Here is a 25,565-nt window from a genome sequence, read left to right on the forward strand (position 1 = left end):
TATGATGAATACATTGATCTTCTGCAATTAGGGACTATTAGCGGATCATAGAGCTGAAAACTGATGAAAATGGTGACGGAAAAAGACCACATGCCTGTAGCATGTGATAGATAATCTTAATTAGCCCCAAAACTGATTCTCATTTGAAAAACATGACCAAAAACACTTACGGTACTCAAATAAATTTCCTAACCTGAATATGGAGCTGTATGATGTACAAAACTGGCCGCTGTTAAATCATTTCATCAATTAATAGTGGACGGACTAAGCCCAAGGTCTTGAATACGATCTGATTGGTCCAACCGCAGAGCTCGTAATATTCAGCGCTCCCATATAAACCCGTGCAGACTTGACATCGGTGCAATCTGTCATGCAAGTCAAAAGGATAGCGAGGAGTCCAGTGTAGAGCCACAGCTGACAGCCTACTCGCAGTAGCCTTCATTTGTTCTGTTTTTGCGCTGCAGAAGGTTTTTTTTTTTTTTTTTTTCTTTTTTCTTTTTTCGGGGCGCTCTTCTTATGAATTACACACAAAGCAGGAGGCGTCTCTTTGCGTTTAGTTGTGTTATCTGTGTTGACAGGACGATGCCTTTGAGAACCGGACTTTTTCTCCTGCTGGTGCTGAATGCATCAGCCTATGAAGTGGATCAAAACGAGTCCTATTCGCCCAGGAGAGCACGCTTTTCTGCCAATAGCCCTAGTAAGTAACACGCTGCTTCCATCTGCACATCTCAGAGTGCACTGCTTGCTTTCTTATTTTTTTATTTACTTCTATCTATTTATTTATTTCTTTTTTTCAAATGCTCAGCCTAATCTATATAGAGATCTTTCCTTCTCATAAATGTGTTGGCCTATGCAGCCGTTTCTGTCTTAACGAGCGCGTTGATTCGCGGAGAAGGCTGCGGGATTAACGCTGTGGTTTTTGCCGGTGTCCTGCCGGCAACAGATGAGCATGGAGCTTGGTGCTGACACCTGAGAGTGCAGGCTGTGTCATGCTGTTAGTGTCTTTCTCTTGGCTTCCTCCTTCTGCTGCATCGGTTCCACTATTTAGCACTAAAGCGGATTGAGAGGCTTTAAACACGGCGTTTTCTGGATATCGCGGAGCATTCTGGAGCCTTGAAGTTAGAAGAAGTAGATCACAGCATTGTGCACCGTTGCACGAAGCAGAAAAAAGCAAAACTGCTTGTCACTGGGTTGTGTCTTTGGGATTAATAAATGCAACCTCTTTTTTCCGTTTCCTTATGTGTAAAGGGAAAAAGCCCAAATCTTTCTAATAACCACTAAGAAAAAAAAGATCCGCCTCTGTACAGCATAAATCTGTTTGGCTTCATTCAAATGGTGAGTGTTAAAAAATATTAATATTGTTTGACTACAAAGGCACAGCTCAGTGATAAAAGGCAGTGGGTAACAGGGATGCTCTTCCCCTTCTGCAGGAATTGCTTCATCATCATCATAAGATTTGCAGCTCACTCTCTGTGTTTCCAGAGCAATCTCTGGTCACTGGTGGCAGATAGACTTAATCTGACTGTGCAGGTCAACAAAAGGGCCCAGATTCAAAGCTCAAGAAGGCTCTGGGCTCCTCTGTGACATGTCTGGTTATTACAAAGGTCTTCAGCCAGGCTGTTTGCCATCTTAGCGGATTCTGAGATCAATGATAAAGAAACAGATTGTTTTCGACCTCTGTCTAGAAGTGTCAAGATTTAAGTCATCTCCGGGTGTGTGCATGTGCGTCCCTGATGGCTAACATCATTTTTTCTAAATTTCTGGCACGTGGATCGAATGCTGCTGCAGCATGGCTGTGTCACAGCTCTGTCATAGAGACGGCGGTTGCTAGTCGGTTAATCATGACGTGAGCATGGCAGCATTTTGTGAACATTTAATTCATTATGTAGGTGTACATGGGATCGGTTCTGGAGGCAGAGTCCTCAAGATCAACTTGACAGCTATTTTCTGTAAAATAATTGAAGACAAAGATTGGTGACAGTGTGTGTGTGTGTGTGTGTTTGAGGGGTGCAACTGTATGTTTATGTGTGTCTACAGGCATGCCAACAATTTTCAGGAAACTCTTTGGTATTTCTGGCGCTGTTCATCCAAGCGCTGCTGAAAAGAACCAAACACTGGAATATAAGTCCCTGCCAAGAGAAAAGTGAAGTGGTGCCAAATAATGTCTGAGACTCTTTGAGTTGTAAGGTGTCCAATCTTCAGTCAAGTCACTGTTTGCCCCGAGTGACTGTCTGTCTGTGTTTTGTGAAGCACCAAAGTATGAAAATTCTCTTTTGTTCGCAGCATTTTCTCTTTTAGCTGAAACCCTGGCAACCCTTCAGTAATGAGCTTAGTGAGTGTGCAATGTTTCCCAGTGAACCCACTGTTGACTCCCCTGCTGATGGTTCATTCTCTGTGCCCACAGCAGATGTGGCACGCTGTCTCAGCAGTGCCCTCCAAGTTGGCTGCGGAGCCTTCGCCTGCCTGGAAAACTCAACTTGCGACACAGATGGCATGCATGACATCTGCAAGTCCTTCCTATACAGTGCTGCTAAATTTGACACTCAGGTATATGCTTTCATTCTCTGTTGCTATGTGCACATGAGCTGTGGAGGATTATATGGGCGTATGTGTCAGGACAAGAGTGTTTAAAGCACTGCTGTTTTGTTTTTTTGTTTTTTTTTTTACAGGGTAAAGCGTTTGTGAAGGAGAGCCTTAAGTGCATTGCCAATGGCATCACCTCGAAGGCATTCCTCACCATACGCCGCTGCTCCGCCTTTCAAAGAATGATATCCGAAGTCCAAGAGGAGTGTTACAGCAAGCTGGATATCTGCACGGTTGCCCGATCAAATCCAGATGCTATTGGTGAAGTGGCACAGCTGCCGAGTCACTTTCCCAACAGGTGAGATTGTCCTCTGCTGTATGTGCTTTACAAGTTTTCCCAAAACCAAGTTGAGGAAAAAACCTCTGTGAATTTCAGGCAAATAAGAGAGTACGGCTTGTTTATGAGCAGCATAAGCAATGACTACACTTGTCTTGATTTGCATGTTTTGATTAGCATCAGCGTTTTGCAGTCTTTCATGCAACAAAAGAAAATCAAACAGGAATGTCAACTTTGGATGGTTTCATTCCTATTGTTGTTGTAATACATATAGAATTGCAGTTTGGGAGTGGATACAAAAGGATAGAAGGGTGGAGCACGAAGCTTAGTAGGCCAGCGACTGGAGCCGGGATAGTTACGCCCATAGAGATGACATCAGGCCATCTAGAATGCGTGCATAGAAATGCTAATTTTGAACCATTACAGATTACGACGACATTTTTTCTTGCTGTGCTGCACATTTTGTCCCTTTTCCCTTTTAAGCCCCTGAAAAAAATGTAAAAATTCATTCTGTGATGCCTTTGTGGTCCAAGGTTTTATGGTAAGCTGCTACAGAGCCTGATGGACTGTGATGAGGACACGGTGGATCGCGTTAGGACCAGCATGGTGTCGCGGCTCGGCCCAGAGATGACCATGCTTATTCAGCTGCTGCAGAACAAGCCCTGCCCATCCACCGCTGTGGCTGCAGCTGCCGCCATCCCAACTGGAGCAGAGAGCCGTGGGAGCTGGCGCCTGTCCATGGGTCCCCATGTGTACAAGATCCAGCCTAATCTGCGAAACAGAGACTCTGCCAGTCATTTTGGCAAAAAGCGCTCCGCCAGCGACAGCTCCTAACTTCCACTTCCACTTCCACTCACCCCCTCAAAACACCACAAAAGCTCCTCTATTCCCTAGAGGTGATACCAATCTATTCCTCTGCTAGACTGGAAGTTACAGAAATCCCACCTCTAGGGAATGCCGGACCACCCGTAGAGTCCATAGAGTCGATATCAGTTTGATTGTTGTTATATTATATATCCTACACTTTAGACTCGAAAGAACCCCATCTTCCATAGACTGTTTTCAAATGTGCCCGCTCACAGTTAGTGTTGAACAGGAGGATGCTGCAATTGTGCGACGTGGTCCTGTTCGCTCCTCTTATCGTCCTTTAACAGAGATTAATTCGTAAGTCTTTTGACGACAAGCTAAAAAGGAAAAAAAAGGAGAGAAAAAAAAGAGAAAAAAAGTGTTTCATGAATCTAGAGCACAAGCAAGTACTTTAAAAGTAAAAAGAAAAAAAAATACAATTTCATAATCCTGATATTTGTTCATGAATAGGAAATCAGTAGTTTGGTTATTATTGGTTTATTTGTAGGAATGGGTAATTACTAGTAGACTTATCTAATATTTCTGCATTGAGATCAGTCGAATTGTGAGCATGAGATGTGGCAATGAGTTTCATTACTGTTTTTGACACTATCATACACTTAAATGTACTGTATACTAAGTTACCAGAGACAGCCATAGCTAGCCCTCTAAAAGAGAGCGCTCATAATGGAGTGAGGTCTGTAGAGGTTTCATGCTAACCTTTGAGAGGTTACCTTAAACTGACCAAAAAACTTCAAACTGCCCTGAATGCTATTCATGAAATACCAAAATTGCGTATAGCTATAGCACTTATAGATTTTTTTTATTATTATTTCTGATGGCAGATGTAGCCATGGTCATGTGTTTTAAATCATTATCCTGCATGTAAGGATTGTTCAGGTCATGGCCAAGTCTATCAGAAGAAGTCCTTTTAGCATATCTTGTATCCAGACACTTGCAATGCATAAGACTGTTGAGCTCTATAGTATATCTAGTATGGGACCATGTTTAGTGAGATCTGTGTCCATGTTCTTAACTGAGTGCGAAGCAGTCGTGTGTGCGCGCAGTAGCTGATTAGCACATTCACCGCTGAGACTGAGAGCAGAGTGTCTTCTCGGACTGATGAGCATCACTCTCTGAGGTGAATCATGTGACATGCACACTGGCTTCCAGGTCAAGATGGAGAATGACTATTTAAAGAGAAAAACAAAAGCCTTGTTGGAATGATATTTATTTTCCTACTATATTATTTAATGTTTTTTTTTTTTTATTTTAATGCATTATTGTAGTTTTAATTAATTTACAGATTTAAAGAGCAGTTCAGTCATGGCTCCTATTTGAACATGAGCTCTATGCCAAAAAAAAGTGAGCTGACACTCTGGTGACTGAATGGGACCCATGTCATGACTCTGTGCTGGCCATAGGGGAACAAGGTTGGCCATTCAGGTCAGGTGATCTACTTCGTGGAGGTTACACGGGACCACAGCAAAACATTAGCTTAGTTTTTTGACACAGTTTCTGGTTGTCGGTGCAGCTGCTAGATGCTCACGTGTGGTGCTGGGGAGTCGTGCACGTTATTGAATCTAAACCAGGTAAAACAAACATCAGCACCGGGGGGCCTGTTAGGGAAGCTTCTCGATGGTTCTGCACTTGCTTGCAGTGCTTTTCTTTGCACGGAATGAAGGTGAGGCATAAATTTAACGAATATATGACACATAATCCGAGACATAACCTTTGATTTAGGTTGAGCCACATCTCTCACAGCAAAACTTTTGATCTATTTTTGCTAAGACTGGCCTTGTATTTAGCTAGAGTTAATGATTCGATGGGTAGCAAGGCGAAATATAAACATAGGCAGCGTTTATGTAATAGCGCAATGATTTTGGGTTACTTTGGACGCTCATGCTTTAGGCTGTAGCCAAGCAGTCGTGCATCCGTTAAGCGATTATCTTTCAAAAACAAATTTCACAGCTTTGAGAGACCAAGACAATCATCCCAAACCAGTGCACGATCATAGAGCCACAGTCACTAAGAAGGGTCTTAATGCTGGTGTTTGCTTTTATAGATAGATGGTGGAACTTCAATAGGATAATCCATGGCTTAGTTTAGAGAATAAAAGTATGTTGTGTAAGTGAGTAAATATTTGTGCACATTGAAAATGCAGTATGGAGGTTTGAAGTTTGAACTAAGAATGGGTTGAGTTCACTACTATACAGGTTTATTTAGCAACTATCCCATTTTTAATCTTAAACCTCGCAATTCGGTCGTCTTGAAATTCTTTTATTCCCAAGTCGTGAGAAGTAATTGCCTTACGTTTGACTTCAGTCAATAGAAAATGAGCTGGACCCAGTCCTGTTTAAAAAAAAAATGCAGAGGATTACTAGTGAACCGAGTGACGCTCAGACCAGAAAAAGAGATGTTTTATTTTTCAGTGTCAATTTAATAGCTATGTTAAAATTCCAAACTATGCAATAGTCACACACAAAGGATTCACAGCAACACAGAAATTGACCTTTATTTCATTCAGTGCCAGCTGATGCTGTGTGAATCAAGCAGCAGCATGTGTGCTCTCATACTGCACTCACAGTGTGAAGGCGATGCTCCTCTATAATGCTTTATGGTTCTGTGTTTTACTTCTTTCAGATTTTATTTTACACTCGCATTCGTTTTGTTCTGTGAATCGTTTCTTTTGTGTCGTGTGGTGCAAACGGACAGCTGTTCTGAAGGAATCTCTTAGGAAGTTAAGAGCTATAGTCACACTGTAGTATATCCTAGCTTATATTGTCTGTTAAATATGCACTTTGCATCTTAACCACTATAAAGGGCATTGAAACATTCAGTACATGTGCAACTGAGACATATTTTATTTACGCAGCGAATGGAGATAAGTAGGAATATTTTGCATCCTGAAGGGTCAGGGCTTCTTCATGTGCTATTGATACATATGTCTATATCTTTGTTGTCCATGGGTAAATCCAAAACCCAACAGCTGCTGCTAAACTGTTACTAGCCTGATCGATGCTGTCTGGATGCCCCTCCACTCTGGCCGCTCTGATCTGTCAACGTGCAGTGAGCTCAGCATCGGTCCATATTTGCATTTAAACACACATTAATCTATCCATGTCTTCATATTTATCTCCTATGAACATTCTCCATGTCAAATATATTTGGCACGGGCAAATTGACTGTTTCCTCACCAAGTAAAATGTATTGGTAATTTTAGAGAATGTACCTGTATACTGAATGTCTCGTTCGACAAGGACAGGACCGAGATAGATGACCGGTGAAGGTTATTTGGGGAAAAAACAAACAACAACAACAAAAAAGAGAAGAAAAGCTTTTATTTTCTTTCTGTTTGAGATTTGAATTCAGGTATAGGGCGCTTAAGGTGGTACTGGAATATTGTTCAATTGACCCATGGTGAGTTTTGTGAAACTGTTTCTGTCAATGCTAGAGACGAAAATCTCCCTGACCTCTGGCACTTCGTGGTACTCTTTCCTCTCAAGACTTGAAATGCATAAATAAATGTTGTTGTGCTTAAACGAAATCGAAATGCTTCAGTGACTAGTAAAGTTTATTTTGTATTCATATATATATATATATATATATATATATATATATATATATATATATATATATATATATATATATATATACGACACTTATTTTAATATCAGATTCAAAAAGTTATTGCTAATTTAGGGAATTACTGAAGTTCCTGATACAGATGCTATGTAACGCATGATTGACCCTTGTGAATCACTTGCACTTTAAAATATACCCATATACATATATGCCCATACTGTGTATATGTTTGGGTTTTTCCTCTGTACTGAAAAGTCATGAAAGATACAAATGCATCAGTTGTCTGTCTTTTGCTGATCAGAAATAAAATATTTATCATATCTGGCATATGGTATGCAATATGTTGCTTTGCTCTTCTTTCACTCGTTCCGATCTTTTATAATATGCTGATTTAAAGTCCCTTAGGCTCGCATTTTTTTTCCCACCAGCTTGCCTAAAAATATTCACAAATGTCTCTTGACTTGATGCCTTCATTTTATCTACCGGCAAACTGCAACATGTGCAGTTTAATGATGGAAACTGAGGAGAGAATTTTCTCATTACTTGCTTTGAGATGCATTTATGTTCAGACTATAAAAGATTTTAAACTACGACGACCTCCCAATTATCCAATCCAAAGTGTCAGTGTTGTGCTGGGTGTTTTTTTCTGCAACACTTTTGCTGATCCTTCTCATTACAATGCTTTTTATTAGACCGTAAACAGTGTTGCCCATTGCACCGCACACTGGAAAGACACTTAAAATGATATTAAGTTCACTGCACACTCCAGCTTTGCTATGGTGCAGTGCAGTCAGAGTGTGCAGCTACAACCTTTATCATGAAACTACGATTAGCACTGTGTTATAAATGCACATAAAGCAATGGCATGTATAGATTTTGATCTTCACGCCAATGCAAAAATAAGGGGCTTTGCAGGATTATGTCAGATTGTGGATCCTACGGTGCAAGTGGATGAGGGGGTGAAATGCAGTGAACTGCAAAATGAACTGCAGCAGTGGCAGCAGGTTAGAGTCAAGACAGATTATAGGTGAGCAGCAAGGCAGCAGGAACGGCAAAAATTGAACCTTATTTTCTGACTACCATACCTTTTCCTTTTAGCTCTGCTTTTCAGTCCAACTGTAGCACTTTAGCTGCTAGATGCTCACCACTACATTTACTGTCTAGATGTAAAATGTTTTCCATTTGCTGTCATAGTGATGACTTTCTCAAACATCGGTTATATGAATGAACGTTATGTAATAAAACTGTAAAGCTTGGCATGTGGGAGGCCTAGTTAACTTTATCTTTAAACCTCCTCTTGAACATCACTATGATATGCCTCCATTGAGAAAGGTGCATTGTCACAAGAGTGAGTGAAAATAAATGAACACAGGCCGCCTGTCGGGCACACCAGCTTTGCTTTATTTGTGTTTGTATAAGAGATGAAGAGGTAATCTAATATGGCTTTCTGCCACTGCCTAACCAGGCCTCATCTATAAAGGTTACACTATTAAAGATGATCTTTTAAACACAAGTAACCTGGAACACGCAGTGGTCGTGATTACTAGTGCCAGAGAATATAACGAAGCATCATGTCCCATTTGGTGATATCAGACTTTCGTATTAATCACTGTGGTAGCCTGTGATATTACTTTTCAGTGACTTCAAATTCACATCTATGATCTATCTTTGCCTGCGCAGTCTTTATGACTGTAAAAGGATCACAAGAGAATCCGGCTGACTTGCAAAGTAATTGCTTTACCAAACACCCTCAGTATGTGTGACAAATCCCGCAGGACCCGTGAAGGAAGCTGAAGGACGGAGCGAGCACCTCCTGATGAAAATGAACTTTCTTAAACTTCAGCACAAACAAGCTGAAACTGCACTGTTTGGTTTAAGAGCCTGAGGAAAAGAGGGGGCAGAACGTAAGAGGCTCCACGGACGCTAATCTCAGTCAGAGGGAGATATAATTTCATGCCTATTTAGAGAAGAGTCCTGAAGGGCTTTCTCATCAACCGCTCTCCAGTCTCGTGGATAGGTGATGCAGCAGCTCTGCACACAGATTCTATTATCTGCTTGAAAGAGACATCCAATCTCAACTCAATCAGTGGCTCTAATGCAAGCATGATGGACAGGAACACAACATAAATGAATTCTTCCATATGGTCTGCGTCTCACAGTCTGTCTACACAGCTGCAGTTATATATAGTGGGCAACTTTTGAAGGCAATTTGGATGGAATTACTGCTTTCAACACACAGGAACATCTTGTTGCCAGGAAACATTTGAACAGATTTTTGACCCTGCCTATTCACTTCGTTGCCTGTTGCTTGGACTGCTGCCGAGTGTATCACCATCCTGACAATCCCAACCAGAATAATAATGAATAATGACGAAATTAGAATATCATTATGCAGATGCAATTCATACCATCTGCTTGTGTTTATTTTACCTCAATGTGGCTCCTTTTTAAAAGCAGTTGTGAAACAGCGCTACATTGCAAAATCCTTTCAGCTTTACAGTACATGCACGTCCGTAAAGAACATCGAATATCACAGCATCGCATGAATATAAGCCATAAATGCGTGCATTCCCTACAGCGTTGCATGGGGAGAATGACCCTGAAGGCATAAAAGACCACAGAGCCTCTGATACTAGCCTGCAGGCATGCAACAGACCCACCATTGTTTGTCATTGTTTTAACCTCTTGATTGATTCTGAGGGAGCAAAGCAATGTATCCACAGTGCATGCAAAGTGTCAGCAATTTGATGGGACAAATGAACAATGCACTGTGGTTTGTGCGGTACGGCAATTACTTCTCCTCTCTCCCAGTGTGTTTTATATTCATTATGTTCTTCTCTTTCCCATGAAACTTGTGGCATATTCATCAGCAGTGTGACAAATTAGATGTGCAGTGAAATGGAGTATGACTGAGAGCAGTGGAAGATTAGATCTACTCCAATCTTACCCAGCAATCACTATCCCTTCATTTCTGTGGGGAAATACCCAAGGACGGGAAAGAAAATGAGATCAAATTTTTTTACTCAAGAAAGAGCTGGAGTGGCAGGGGAAAGAGATGAAACGGAGCGTTTTCCATTTGTGCCAAAGCGTCTCTCTCAAAGCATTTGTCTTGGAATCGAGTGCAGCTTTTAGTTGTGACTGTGCTGATTGCAAAAAAACTAAACATTTACTCAGTTGCACAGAAAACGCAGGTAGATGGGTAGATTTGTGCACCCATCTTTGCCTCAGCCAATCAAAGTGATGGGGCCAACTGAGCATCATATCCATGAGTGCAGCTGAAATGCTCTTGAACACTCTTAAATCTTGCTTTCTCTTGAAGGGCCTGGCTATTTTAACAGCTCTCCAGCTGAATGACGAACACTGGAAAACGCAGGCAGATTTAACTGGTATGGCTGAAGCCACCATTAGATATTGTATGACTTTTCTTGATGCTGGAGACTAACAGGATAGCTAACAAGATGAGATTAACATTAACACACTGCTGCTTCTACTTCATTCTGAGATGATCCTGGTGTTGTAGACATAATACGTTTGTAGACACAATACGTTTACTGCAGTTTTGCATATGAAATGTGAACTGAACATGACATGTGGATTCAAGAGATTGACAGCAAGAGCCATGTACTCTCGTTTATTGATCGCAGAGTGTGGACAAAAGCATGTCTGAAATGAATACAGAGTGGCAGAGACATCTAGTGGACATAAGCAGGTCTCACAGATTTCTTTCTCCATTCAGGAGCTGACTCCAGCTTTGCTGTAGTTAATTCAAAGGATTGACAGTTTTTCTACCTATAATGGATTTAAAATGATGATAAAAACACAGTCTTTATCACTACCAGCCTACTGGGAATGTGACAGTGAATTTAAGTCAGTCTTAACCAGTGTTGGTCAAGTTACTTGAAAAAAGTAATCAGTAACTAATTACTGATTACTTACCCAAAAAAGTAATCCCGTTACTTTACTGATTACTTATTTTCAAAAGTAATTAATTACTTAGTTACTTAGTTACTTAGTTACTTTTTAAAAACACGATTTACAACCTGAATAGGTAATAAAGCGATAGATCTGTCAGGCCAATTCTACTTTTTCTGCATAATCCATCACAAAATGTAATCAAATGGAAAAGTCCCTTTTTAAAACTTGTTTTATTAGTTTTAATCTTTTAACTTTATGCATCAAGCAAAAATTTAATTATATGCAACATTCTCTGACTTGAATAAATTAGTTTAACATTTAAACCTATTTTCTGCACATTCCAGCACATAAAATATTTTTTTTGTGTGTGTTTACACTCACTCTTTCAAATAGATGCAAGTAAAACACAGCAGAAAATAAATAAAGTCACAGAGTAGCGGTCCTGTTGCTCTATTTTCACCTGTAAAACAGGAGCAGGGTAGGCGGAGGTTTACCCTGGTGCAGGTGTGCCGCAGCGGTCAGTGGAAGAATCCGCGAGTTTCTCTGTGAATTTCCCATTACCTCATAGCGCACTTGGTGCTTGCTTGGAAGCTTAGGGTTTTTTTTCGCTGTAAAAAGAAGTTTTCTTCCCACGCACAACGGACGCTAATGTTTTTGTCACTTTTTATGGAATCAAACTCAAAATAAGGTCAGTACTTCCAGGCTTTAAACGCTGCACGCTCATACTCTCTCCTGCACTCGATATATTATCCATTGTTGATCTGCACACAGCTGTTGTCACAAACCTCGCACTCGCCTACGTCACTGTCATGAGACATTCTTGCAAAAAAATCACGGTTTTAGTAACGCAGTAACGCAGCGTTCCTACGGAAAAGTAACGGTAATCTAATTACCGTTTTTGCAATAGTAATCCCTTACTTTACTCGTTACTTGAAAAAAGTAATCGGATTACCCATCTCTGGTCTTAACCGTATAACACCAAGTGTATCGTATTTGAGTTTTTGAGACTTCTGTGTTGTCAGTGGGATTTTTTTTTAACCCCTAACAGTTTGCAGTGAGCAATAAATTGCACAAAAAATGCTGGATGGAGCAAATATGAAACAAATTAAAAACAAATGCACCTTCCTTTGTTTTTCTAAAATTTGTCAGACGATTCAATAAACACTCCAGTTTAGGGAAATTTTCTGACAGCTATTTCAAGGTTCAGGCTTTACGGGGATAATGTAGAGAGGAAGTTAGTTCGTGAAGCATTTGGATTCCCATTTATCTGATCAAATCTATCAGAAGAGATGGAAGCTGATTCAAATGTTGGAAAGTGAATAACTAATTATTAATAACAGTAAAAGTAACTGAAACGTGAGTTTTCTTAGTTTTCAAAAATTACTTTTTATGTTAATTGTTTTCAAGAGTGCATGGATATTGTTCTAATAACTGACAAGATCCTCCACACTAATTCTCAAACTTTGAATTACTCATTAGCAGGTTTGTTTGATTGCTGTTACATCTGGTATAAACTGTGCGGTGCTACAGTGGCTCAGTTAACTGAAGAAGAAATTCTCTTCCGCCTGACTGTGAGCCCAGTTTTCAGTCTATGGCTGTTATCGCCTATGACCAAGTTGCAGAAAAATGTGTCTCCTTTCAAATGACGCATTCCTTAAAGAGGTGTACATCTTTTCATCTGTAGGCATTTGAGTGACAGGAAAGTGTATCTCAGGATCTTTGTCATGAATGAGGGGCGAGTAGAACAGGAGATTGACAGATGGATTTGAGCTATGTCGCCAGTGATGGTGACGCTGATGTGATTTACTGGTCGATCTACATTTTCAGACTCACCTATGGCCATGGACGGGTGGACACACACACACACACACACACACACACACACACACACACACACACACACACACACACACACATATTGTCTTCTTCCTGGTTTGAAGGTCTTCCAAGTTCTCTATAATATTGATATCTGGTTGAAGAAGAGGGTTAAAAGGAGCCACTGAAGGTATAACTACAGTAGTATATTTTGGTCTTGGTGTCCTCCTCCATGTTGGGCTTCTGATTTACACCCACAGTGTTCTGTATATCCCTAAAAGAAGCACCTTCAGTAGGGGGTGTCACGGGCTTAACCCTCATAATGTCCCCCCGATTTCCATACACCTGTGGTCCTCTGGGGACAAAAATGTCCTCACTTCATTTGAGTGTTTTTTAAAGTATAAAATATAAATTGTCAATCAATTCAGTGTTACACCTTAGTTTTACTTAAGACTAACACATTACCACATTTACCCTTCATTTTACAATATAGGGGCACCGGACCTTGTTTCTCTGTGTTTCAAGGTTTTATTCATCTTTATTCCAACTCATTACATGACATTTATCTATATTTTGGCATGGTAGGAACACTAGGGCACGGGTCTTAGTGAAGGCAAACTTTCATGAGAACAAAGGGGTGTCCATATTTGACAAAGTTGCAGTTGCAGGCCAAGGGCACATGAAGTAAACAAGTTGTTACAGGTGATTGTTTTCTTTTGGAAACCTGCTGGAATGTTAGGGACAACTTGTGTGCCCTGACTGCAGGCCAGACGGTTTGCCATCGTACACTAGCATGTTCCATGCACAGCTCGATCTGGCATCTCATACTGCCCATGTTTTTATCTCATAGTTCCCCGGTTTACTTGGGATGTTCTGTTGGAATGTACAGAGTTCTCTGAAGGGGACGTGGTGCTCATACACAATCACATCAGTACCTGGATCTTACACGGCAGTAAGAATCAACATACCCACATATGCCTACAGCTGCATTTGATCCATTTTTCTTCCTCACTTGTCGTCCCTCCTTGTTTGTCATTGAGTTGGCTGTAGAGCAGGTCATCTACTAACTGGATGTTGGTTCAATCTCTGTGTGCTCTAGTCTGGAGTTGTTACCAAGGAGTCCTTGGGCAAGTTACTGAACCCCAACTTGGTCTCTGATGCATCCATTGGCATGTGAAAATTAAAAAGCATAATACAAACAGAATACACTGTGTATAATGCTTTCAGTACTCCAGTAGAAAAGCCACTGAAAGAGTATGGGACCTGGCATATGTGCTTAGACCAGGGGTGGGCAATCTCAGTCCACGAGGGCCGGTGTCCCTGCAGGTTTTAGATCTCACCTTGGGTCAACATACCTGAATCACATGATTAGTTCATTACCAGGCCTCTGGAGAACTGCAGGACATGTTGGGGAGCTAATTTAGCCATTTAAATCAGCTGTGTTGGTTCGAGGACACATCTGAAACCTGCAGGGACACCAGCCCTCGTGGACTGAGATTGCCCACCCCTGGCTTAGACCATGGTAGATTGTCTTTCTCTGTGACGCACGAGAAAGTCATGCATCGTCTGTCACTGGGAAGGATAGAAGACCAGATCAATGTTTCCTCACATTACTGCAAATATTCCTATGTCTCAGCTGACTCCTCTTTCTTGCTTGATCTTCATCATAATTGAAATGGAAGATGTGCAGTCCTCTGACACGTCTTCTATTTCAGTTTCACATTCTGAAAATTCAAGAAACTTCAAGAAGCCCAGTCACTTTCTTTCCAAGCTCCTCAGACTACCATGTCCTGGATGCCTGAGAACTTACTTGAACATAGTTCAGATTCTTCATCACTTTCCTTCACTTCATAGTTTTCTTCCACTTCTGCAGGTGAGTGATGTGCTTTTTCAGAGAAAGGTTAGCATGTGATCTAAATATTGGCAATATTCTCTTTATCTTCTAACCCTGGATCTTCCCGAACATTGATTATTCCTCCTCATTATACTAGAGAACAATATATGCATTGTTCTACTGGTCATTCCTTTCCACAACATGGTAAAAAGAAATTATCTCACAAGCCTCCAGTGCAATGGAGGCTTGTGAGCATATTATTGTAGATTTATGTATTATTGTAGGGTCTACCTTACAATATAAAGCACCTTGATGCAACTGTTGTTGTGATTTGGCGCTGTATAAATAAAATTGAATTAAATTGAATGTAGAGCACCTGCCTCCTCATTGTGCTGCCTGTTGTTGTTGTTGTTATGACCATTTCTTGACCCCACACATCAGTGATCCAAGATCAAAGATGTTTGAAAGCAGTATGGTGTGAAAATATGGCCCTTTGCAACACTTTGTACTTTGGGGACATTTTTGGCCCTGAGGACAACAGGTGTTATAAAATCCAATAAAACCCCCATAAATAAATCAAACTATGTATTAGCATAGTACTGAATAACTTTGATAGCAAAAGATTTCTTTTGCTATCAAAAATGTCCCAAGGACAACACAAGGGTTAAGTAAATGTTAGGGCTAATAACTTTTTTTTTGTCATTAGTACAGGGCTGAACGGACCAAACTGTAGATAAAAAAGGCTGCACTGGACATACATTTCTATGTATTCTATGTATTGGGCTCTTAATGAGAGTCTCAGTCTCATTAAGTGTGCTGTTTAGTGAAGCTGAATTAATACACCATCTTAGGGAGAAACTGATCACATACATAAGCACTGCTTATGAGACCTAGCTGTCCATGGCTTTTTGGCTATTTCTGAAGAATTTAATCAACAAAAGAATTGACTAAATGAAACCACAATTTAAAAACTAATAAGAATGTTTTCATGATCAGAAGTAATCAAATAAAAATTATTTATTAAAATCCTGATGGCCTTCATTATGAATATATATAAAGAAAAACCTGTAACTGGACACACTGAGCCAAATGTAATCACATTTATGTTAACAATAAACGCGTGTTGCTAGATATTGGACTTCCGTTTACCACCTGCCGCTGGATCAGAGATTTTCTCTCGGACCGTGTACAGAGAGTTAGAGTGGGGCCTCATCTTTCCTCAGCCCTCAACCTTAACACTGGTTCTCCACGAGGCTGTGTACTAAGTCCCCTGCTGTACACTCTGTACACACATGACTGTGTGAGTACCCACCCCGACAACGCAGTCATTAAGTTTGCACATGATACCACTGTGATGGGGCTCATCTCTGGGGGAGACGAGACGGCATACAGAGCTGAGGTTCAGAGGCTGTCGGATTGGTGTGCAGACAACAACTTGGACCTCAGTACCACAAAGACAAAAGAGCTGCTAGTCGACTTCAGAAGGAGGAAGTCTGAACTGCAGCATCAACAGGGAGTCTGTGGAAAGGGTGTCCAGTTTCAGGTTCCTGGGTGTGCACATGGACACAGACCTCCAATGGAGCGTCTCTATTTTCTGAGAATCCTCAGTAAAATGGACCTGAAGAGGGAGCTGCTGATCGTCTTCTACCGTTGCTCCATTGAAAGTGTGCTGACTGCATTTGTGTATGGTTCTCCAGCTGCACCATGGCACACAAAAAGGCACTTCAGAGGGTCATTAATGTGGCCCAAAAAATCATTGGACATCCTCTTCCCTCCCTGAAGGACCTGTACAGCACTCGCTGTCTTAAGAGGGCACGCAGCATCCTACAAGACTGCACACACCCAGGACACCGGGTGTTGAAGCTGCTGCCGTCTGGCAGGAGATTCAGGCTGCTGAGGTTGCGGACAAACAGACTCAAGGGCAGCTTTTACAGGGCAATAGCCCTAATCAATGCAAACAGCTGACCTGATTGGCTACCTTTGTGGACCTTTTTTTTTGGGGGGGGGGGGGGGGGGGGCGCAATAATAACATCCATCCAGCCATCCATTCGCTTCGGCTTATCCGTTTCAGGGTCGTGGGGCGTGCTGGAGCCTATCCCAGCTGTCATAGGGCGAGAGGTGGGGAACACCCTGGACAGGTTTCCAGTCGCAATAATAACAATAACAATAACAATAATAATAATAATGCACAATAAACATACACTCATTCTTTTATTTATTAAGTCATTCCTTTGCTCATGCCTTTCTTGCACTTAAAAAAATCCACTTTAAGTTACTGTGTTGTGTTTTGTTGTGTTTTGTTGTGTTTTGTTGTGTTTAGTTGTGCGCAGTGCAGACGTGGGACAGTTTCCAATTTCGTTGTACTGTTGTACTAGGTATGACTGTGCAAGGACAATAAAGAGTTATCTTATCTTATCTTTTGTAGTTCATTCCATCTATCCATTGGTCTTTAACCAGTGACTTGAATACATCTACGAGTTTCGGCTTATTTCAGCTGTTCAACATATAAAATGCAGTAACTGGCAAATAGTGGATGTTTCTCCGTGGTAACCTTGAAATCACAGCACCCCCCACCCCTCCTCTCCACATTTAAAATCCCAGTTTACGGTGACCAACAGGAGGCAACAGGTGTCTCAGATTTTCTAAATAAGATTGCTCAGTTTCATACAGGAAATCTTTCTGTTGACCACAGTCTCTCTCTTTTTTTTTTTTTTTTTAAAATAAAAGCCCTGGAATAATTATAGGAATTGAACAGAATTATTTAAACTCTTTCTTTTTCTCTGTAGTAGTTCCCAATTACTTAATGGATATCATATATACCATATTTTCAAAAATAAAGCATATAGTATTTACTTATTTTCAGTGCTTTATTGTGCTAGGTCTGCTGTGGGTTTTTTGTTTTGTTTTTGTTTTTTGTTTTTTTCCAAACATTCAACCTTTAATAGCAAGCAACATTCAGGTCCAGCCTCACAAAGTTGATTCTGTGCATCTGCCGATAACTTTTTCAGTAGGAGAGACAGTAAAAACATACAAGAGACAATGTCTGGCTGTAGCAACAATTCCACCACAATTTCTACAGAAATTAGTTAACAGTTAATAAACTACCCAAGGTGAACTTTGGTGGAATAAAGATCTTGAGTGGCATCAGTAAACTGCTGTTTATTTCCCCCCTATAGATCACATTCATCCAGTTCAGTTTAAATCCACATTTTTCTTTCCTGGTACCAGTTTGAGTTTGAGTACCACTCCTCAAGAAGACGACTGCATGTCCGAACACTCAACGCATAGCCTAGAAAAGTTTGCTCAAATTTTATCTTTAATCGAAATTCATCTAAATTCTGTTAATCCCAAAAATAGATACTGGATATGATCGGCAATTATAATAAAGTTTCCAAAGCTGACCAAAGCAAGTATATTATCCAAATCCCCTCTTTGTGAAAGTACAGCAAGTACTCACATCTCCAGTTGCATATAATCAGAACAGTGAGACAATTTTTTGCACTCAGAGTTGCTGCAAACGTAAATGTTATTTGCATGTCCCAGAAACTTAACCACATATTATCGTCAGTAATGTTGCTCTGGTTGTTGGACTCTTCAAGCACAGAGAAACTGTGGTGGTGGCAGTCAGGCTGTGTGTAGTCATTTCAAGCAACTAGCGCACCCTGGTGCCTCTGATAGCCTTTTTCAATGTCAGCAATTTTCTGAGTGACCCTCACTGTAAGAAAATGATCTTATATCTTGTAACTACTGTATGAGTTTACATAGACTCTGCCTGAAAGACTCCTTCATTCCTGAATGGAAACATCAATGTAAGGCTGGTTTCAGTTTCACTCAGTGTAAGGAGACCCCATCTCTTCTTTCAGCTGCTATCAGCCTCCTATTTTGCTGTATGATGAATTAGGGGTATTTGTGGTAAACTGTACTGAGCTACCTTCTTATGTTACAGTTAGAGGACATGTGGTGGAAGCAATGAGAAAGGCTTTGATTTTAAACACGAGCAGTCACAGAAACCCAGGGAGAGCATTGCTTCAAGCCTCTGGAGAAAACTGCAGCAGTAATTTACTCATCAAACTGGACACCCTGAAATACCCAAGGTGTTAAACAGTTGACATTGAGATTTTGCCCCTCTCTGCTTTTGAAGTTCAGGTTTCTTGGTTTGTCAGCTTGTTTGTCAGAATATCACCTGAAGCTGAGCACATTTTAAAAGTTCTTCTAACCTTTTCTGAAGAAACAAAAACAACACATTTCTTACTGAAAGAACAAATCCAACAAGTATGACATAAAACAAGGCGAGCAGCAAATCTCCGTGGCGTGATGATCATTGACATATCTTGTGTGTAAAACAAGATATATCGCTTATTTTGTTTTGTCTTGTTTACTACACCTTTATTACATCTTTTAATGCCCCACTGTACACATGCTGCACAATGATGGAGTAAAAATCTATGAATATTAACTTTTGCACTGCAGGTAGTCAATAAGGTCTGTGAATGAATTAAACTTCCACACAGGACAGAATAATTCACGTTCATTATTCAAACACCTGACATAAGTGAGTCCCTTTATGATAAAATAAATGAATGATTCATTGTGGCTTAAGCTGCGATTTTATTGCGTTACATAAAACTATTTGAATTCTTTTCTCTATTGATTAGCTGACTTATTTTACTGGATCTGGAAGATTTTATACCAGACATGCCTAATAAATAAGTCAGAATGAGTTAACTCCTAATCTGTTAGCTCAAAGCTCAAACATGTTGGCATATTGACTTTTAGAAAGTATACATTCATTTCTGTTGTGCAAATCTGGACCAGAGGAAACTGCGCAGGAGCGCACGTGAGGTGTTCCTTCTGTTGAAGAAAGCCCTTTAAAAACTTAAAAAACTGTCACAGATCAGCGCCCCACTGTGGCACACTGACACACGACTTTCCTCTGGACTGTGGGTGTTTTGCTGCCGTTTTATTAATTGTGTTACTTTTCATTTTGCTATATTTTCCAGGTTTCTTTTACTCATGAAAACCATCGAACTAAAAAAACTATCAGGTTCTGGACAAATGTTAGTACCACATAAGTCTAAGTAACTAATCTAATAACTTCTCAGGAGCTTTTAGCACTTGTTTAAGAGAAAATATTTTAAGGGTGGTTTTAAAACTGGTGGACACACTTCAAAATGAATTAGCTCTTAACTTGCAAACACAGTCCTCTATTTATCCAGGTAAAGGTCTCATTGAGGATAAAAATACCTTCTGTCAGGGTCCTGACCAGGAAGGCAGAGTTATCTTTGTTTTAACTCGCGGCACACAGCACCCTGATATGGCAAGCCCCGAAGACCATCGAGTTCTCTGTATTTGTGCTTTACAATTGAACGTGTTCGTCTGTTAGAACCCCACTTGTTCTATAATATTAAAGGGCCCTCTAAATACTCTCAAAAGCACCCGTCCCCGCAAGTGCCCTCTAGGCTATATATCTCGCGCAGTGGACAGGCCGTGTCTGTCCGTGTTCCTGTGTCTGTGGAAGCACGTCTCAGCCTTCAGTCAAGCATTGCAGGCTGGCGCCGCTGCCTCTCCACTTCCACAACATCAGGTGTAATGTTACTGTTTGTTGTGGCCTGAGAACACTAATAACATGGCTTGAAAACAATGTTGACGGTAAAGCTGGTCAACATCACCAGACATCACTCAACCCCCGAGGACCTGCACGCTGATTAAGCGGCTCAGCTCACAAAGAACGAGGACTGGCGAGACTCTGAATAAGTGCCTCCCATTTTAAAACAGAGTAATTAGGCTGCGATGGTTTCCCTTGATTGGCTACTATAGTTTTGCTATAGCAGCTTAACTTTATATAAATATCTATATATCTATATCTATATATATAAACAAAAAACAAAAAAGCGATTGCAGGTATTTAAACTGCTACAAATCATTTGCAGGTATATGTTCTGTCAATCATGTCTCAAACAGAGACATTTCCAAACATTTTGGAGAGATCCTAACAATAAAGATATTTTAACTGGGCAAAAAAGACCATGTTGATTGTCATATATAACACAGAAACTAGCAAAACAGCTCATTTTTAATTTTATATATAAGCCTTTCGTAAACCACGTTTACTGGAGCCTCATTTCCAGCTTGAATAAAGATATTAGTCATAAAACCCCGCATAGAAACATCGGCAATCACTTTATTTTGTGCACAATTAACTAATTAGCTCATACTTTCCGCAACTCCAGGAGTTTTGCGGTAGGCCGTGTGCTTACTGACACATGCGCTCACCAAAAGTCTCATTTCTTAATTAAACTCGGGAATTGCACCTTTGTTTCGCAGGGAGAGAAGGGCGGACATGATGAAAGGTGTCTCTGTAAGGTGAGAAGGAAAGCTGGGGCTTCAGGGTAGTGTGAGCAGGCTGTGGGTGTTGGTCATTTGGTCAAAAAGGGGCTGATGTTGACTATCTACCTTGCTCATTAGCTTGGACCATTGAATGATTCAAATCAGGCCCTCACTCACCAGTCAGTTAACACATCTCTCTGGCTTCATCAGCAGCAGCAGCTCGAGCTCATCGAGGATCAAATCTAAGCACTGAAATGGAAGGCATGCATCCCAGTTTGACGACCTCGACACCTTTTTCCGTGAAGGATATCTTGAGGATGGAGCACCACCACGACTATGAGCATGATTTTCTAACGGCTGACCAGGTTGTGCCCTTGCATCATCAGCACGTGCACGCTGCGCCCCAGAACAGAGACTTTTATGAATGCCACTCGGAGCCGCGCGCGTCGGAGATACTTGACAAACTCGATACTCACAACCCGGGAGCAGAAGAGGAGATACACGAGCAAGGTGAGGTGACACGATGGACAACAAAGTCCGATTCAATTCAGGAGCCGCTGGTTGTGGATTTAGGGAGCTCCACAAAAACGCGATACCGGACGCGTTAATGAGACGGGGCCCGAATGAAACAGTTTCATTTTCCCTTTAGATCTTAGTCTGATAACCTAAACAGAGCACAAGAATCTCACTGAACCAGTGAGAAATGTTTCCCTAAAGTAATTAATAAATTAAAAAAAAAAATTCTGACAATTTTCTGCAAACTGCAGACTTCAAGATCAAAATGTGAGCTAAACAAAAAAATTTTAATGTTGCCAATGTTTGCAGTTTTGTAAATTTTGCCTTTAAAATCTCAGAAATAATGAAATTAGTTGTTTTTTTTACTACAACTTTCCACTTTATTTAAGCTTTATTTTTAAAAGTGTTGCACATTTCGAACAATTACAAATGATTTGGCAAATTTTAGGCAGTAAACAGGTCATGGTGTCAGAATGTGACTGTGTTTTTGTTTTGTGGTGCAGAGATGAGCGGGTTCGACAGTCCATCTGATTGTGACAAACCCCCCCAGAGGCCCAGCGTGCGCAGGAAGCCCCGGGTCCTCTTCTCCCAGTCTCAAGTGTCCGAACTAGAGAGGCGTTTCAGACAGCAGCGCTACCTGTCCGCCCTGGAGAGAGAGCACCTGGCCCACGTGCTCCAGCTCACTTCCACCCAGGTGAAAATCTGGTTCCAGAACCGCAGGTACAAATGTAAACGTCAGAGGCAGGACAAATCTCTGGAGCTGGCGGGTTATCTGCCTGCACCCAGGAGGGTCGCGGTTCCCGTGCTGGTGCGAGACGGGAAGCTGTGCGGTGCCGGTTCCCATTCAGCGCCTTACAATGTAACACTTGGATATTATAACCCCGCGCTTGGATACGGAAACAGCAGCTTGTACGGCTGCAGTTATCACAGCGCGTCACCTTCTGCGGCACAGATGTCCAACAGCCAGCTAAATGATTTAACAGGAAACACCGAGACGCACTTCGGCCACGGGCCGTTTCAGGCCTCTCTACAGGGTATAAGAGGCTGGTGATAAAGGGACTAAACGGCCGTATAGCAGGAACCACTGAGACATTTCAGTGTCAAATGTATATTGTATAGTTGGTGTGGGGTCGTATTGTAATTTTCCGTTGTTCAAAAATTTCTGATGGATCGATTATGAAGAATAAACGCTTTAATATTCAGTTATACTTTTCTGTGTCTAGACGAAAATTCTGAATTAGGGCAATCCGGGGTTGGTTGGTACACTTTTTGCTCTTGCTGATCATTGGATTACTTTCAATAATGAGTCATGAATCGAACAAAAACTAATGAAGCATCGACGACCCTCTGTGACAACAAGCCCTGTAACGGGGTTGGTTATCAGTGGGTTTCAGTAAAAAATGGTGATTAAAAAAAGCACAACTTTTTATTTTATTTAGATAAATATATCAATGTATCAAAGTTTAGAAATGAAATTTTAAACCGTTTTTCTATTTAAGCCATGAATCTGAACCAGTCACAGTTATTATTTATTATAGTTAATATTCTTCATTCTTACAGTGTTTTTATACAAAAACAACTGAGAATAAATGTCATATTTTTTCGAACTCATGTATCACTGATATCTTTAAAACGGGTTTTGCAACAGGTAGACTGAGCGAGTCAGCGCAAACACGATAAAAATGAACTACATTATTATCTTTCTGACTCTGAACTGCTCTCCATTGTAAGTCTTGGTCATGCTCGATCGCCTAGATAAGGAAGGTTTCCGGGATCTCTCTTCTAAGGTTGCTAGTTTTAATGTGAGAACCCTTTACCGCAATCACACGAGTCAAATGCGTACTCCTGGATCGCCTGAGATAATCTGTGTGAGATCAGTTTTGACAGACAGCACACGGAAGCCTCATTGGTGCCAAGAACTGATTCCCAGTGTTTCAATGTGATTTTTATGTGTAATATCTTTACTTAAAATTACTTGTATTTGTAAACAGACCTCATTGAGCAGGATTTACAAAGGGTCTATATATGTAATTTAAAAATCACCTGTTTTCAAGCATCTTTATGACTGTGTCTTATTGCACCTATACATTATAACCAATCCGGTCCTTTTTGACCACGTAAAATATGTTTACAGAACTATTGTCATATTTATTGCAATTTCTTCTTCTCGGCAAGATTACTCTTAGAGATTTTTTATGTCAACTTTTTATCTGGATAAATAAAGTTTTTAAAAGTCACTTTGCCAAAAACTGATTGCGGTTTCTACTTTGTGACAGGAATGTTGTTTGTGGCTCAAGATGGCTTGATGTCATTCACTAGTGATACATTCGAGATATATTTCACATATTATATGGCAAAAAGTTATAGCAGTTTAAATACGACCAATCACTTTTTGGCAAACACAAAAATTACAAATATTTTGATTTAGTTACCAGGGTAAAAAACGGATTCAAATCAAAGTGATTACTTTTGGCTTTTTCATATAAGTGTGCATTTTTAAAACGACTAATGTTGCGTGAGCTTTTCATAAAAAATACAAATTCTACAAATTGACCGGTGCAAAACGATCACGTGAAATACCCACAGTGCCCTATGCGGCAGCCAGTCCTCTACCTCTATGTAGTCTATCCTAAATTATAAAAACATGCAATGTGATGACTTCATATAAAGTGAGCTTTAAAAATATCATTACTGTACTATATTGCTTTTCATCAAATTATTCCTTTTTTATTTCTCTGTAGCTTTTGAGTGAAGCTTTAAAAATAAATAAAACAAAGGAGAAACTTTTTTGAAAATTATATACATTTGTAAGACTTTGTCACCCAGTTTTCCAGGATGAGCTCAAAAAACGACAGCGTACCTTATTAGGAACCTTTAAGTGTAACTGGTTGTGGCGTTGTCGTTTGCCGGGTTTATCAAAGAGAGCCATCAAACAGCTAATGGATGAAGTGACATCTGACCTGACAGCGCTGCTCTATCAAAACTCAGCTCATTATTGCCCCATTCACAAATCCGCTGATAAGGCCGGAGAGCTTGTCCTGTCCCGGGGCTCTGCTTGGTAAACAAACCCGCAGACAGAGTGGCTCTTTAACTTCTTCAAACTTTCAATCAAGCGGGAAACAGTTCCAGTCTGACGTGTCGTGTATCGACGAGCCACAGGCAGGTGAGCGCCAATCAAACTTCAAAACACAGATTTCTGTAAAATAAAATTCAGTTATTTTTTATCATTAAAACGGTCCCTTTATATCTGCACAACAACAAAGCGTGGCATTAATTTCAAATTATAAAACCATAAAATCAAATAAATCAGAGATACATATCAGCGCGACTCGTTTCCCGTCAAAATCACTTTTATTATATCACGTGATTGGGGGAAAATACGTTTGTGTTATTTTTTTTATTGCGCGTGAACGCAGAGAATAAACACCTCTCAGAGAAGAGTCACGGGCTGAAGGAGCATCTCTGCACAGATAAGGATGAAGCTGTAGACAGAGAGGAGACCAAGAGAGATCAGATAATGACCCTGTGTGTGTGTGTGTGTGTGTGTGTGTGTGTGTGTGTGTGTGTAAGTAAAAGGGTAAAAAAAAATATAGATCTTATTCTTCTTAATAACTCCAGTAAATAAATACATTATAGATCACGTGCAGCCATAACCTTTGGTGTGAACTATTTTAATTTTAATTTAGAAGCATAAAGAAAAGTCTTAAAATGACGTAACCCGGTGATCTCATGACACAGTAACTGTCTTTCAACTGGAGTAATTGGTTACTACAATCAGTGAAAAGGTCCTCTGTCACTCATGACAGATAAAGATTTTTTTAAAGTGGCATTCAGCAACATCTCACTAATGAATAGTCAAATCTGTGT

General features: G+C 40.5%; 2 protein-coding genes across 3 annotated transcripts; both read left to right on the plus strand.

The window, feature by feature from the left end:
- Positions 1–339: 339 nt before the first annotated feature.
- Positions 340–7,618, plus strand: stc1 (stanniocalcin 1). Of its 2 annotated transcripts, none has more exons than XM_084947004.1 (4): positions 340–697; positions 2,405–2,547; positions 2,670–2,881; positions 3,394–7,618. In XM_084947004.1, the coding sequence occupies exons 1-4, from the start codon at positions 517–519 to the stop codon at positions 3,692–3,694; spliced, it is 837 nt and encodes a 278-aa protein (XP_084803130.1). In that variant the 5' UTR covers positions 340–516; the 3' UTR covers positions 3,695–7,618. The 2 variants fall into 2 exon arrangements, with proteins under 2 accessions (XP_084803130.1, XP_084803131.1); XM_084947005.1 differs by having other exon boundaries at positions 2,408–2,547.
- Positions 7,619–21,415: 13,797 nt separating this feature from the next.
- On the plus strand, positions 21,416–23,109 carry nkx2.7 (NK2 transcription factor related 7). Its single transcript, XM_084947365.1, has 2 exons — positions 21,416–21,692; positions 22,202–23,109. The coding sequence occupies exons 1-2, from the start codon at positions 21,437–21,439 to the stop codon at positions 22,747–22,749; spliced, it is 804 nt and encodes a 267-aa protein (XP_084803491.1). The 5' UTR covers positions 21,416–21,436; the 3' UTR covers positions 22,750–23,109.
- Positions 23,110–25,565: the final 2,456 nt, after the last annotated feature.

Source organism: Perissodus microlepis, chromosome 12 (assembly GCF_051167445.1).
Source record: "Perissodus microlepis isolate ML-2025 ecotype Zambia chromosome 12, ASM5116744v1, whole genome shotgun sequence".
Classification (NCBI taxonomy): Eukaryota; Metazoa; Chordata; class Actinopteri; order Cichliformes; family Cichlidae; genus Perissodus; species Perissodus microlepis.

Bases quoted from the DNA above. Each gene is read 5' to 3' on its own strand.
- stc1 (XM_084947004.1), top strand. From the start codon at position 517: ATGAATTACACACAAAGCAGGAGGCGTCTCTTTGCGTTTAGTTGTGTT. The intron at 698-2,404 runs GTAAGTAACACG...CTGTGCCCACAG, and splicing joins CTTTTCTGCCAATAGCCCTA to CAGATGTGGCACGCTGTCTC. The intron at 2,548-2,669 runs GTATATGCTTTC...TTTTTTTTACAG, and splicing joins CTGCTAAATTTGACACTCAG to GGTAAAGCGTTTGTGAAGGA.
- nkx2.7 (XM_084947365.1), top strand. From the start codon at position 21,437: ATGGAAGGCATGCATCCCAGTTTGACGACCTCGACACCTTTTTCCGTG. The intron at 21,693-22,201 runs GTGAGGTGACAC...TTTGTGGTGCAG, and splicing joins AGAGGAGATACACGAGCAAG to AGATGAGCGGGTTCGACAGT.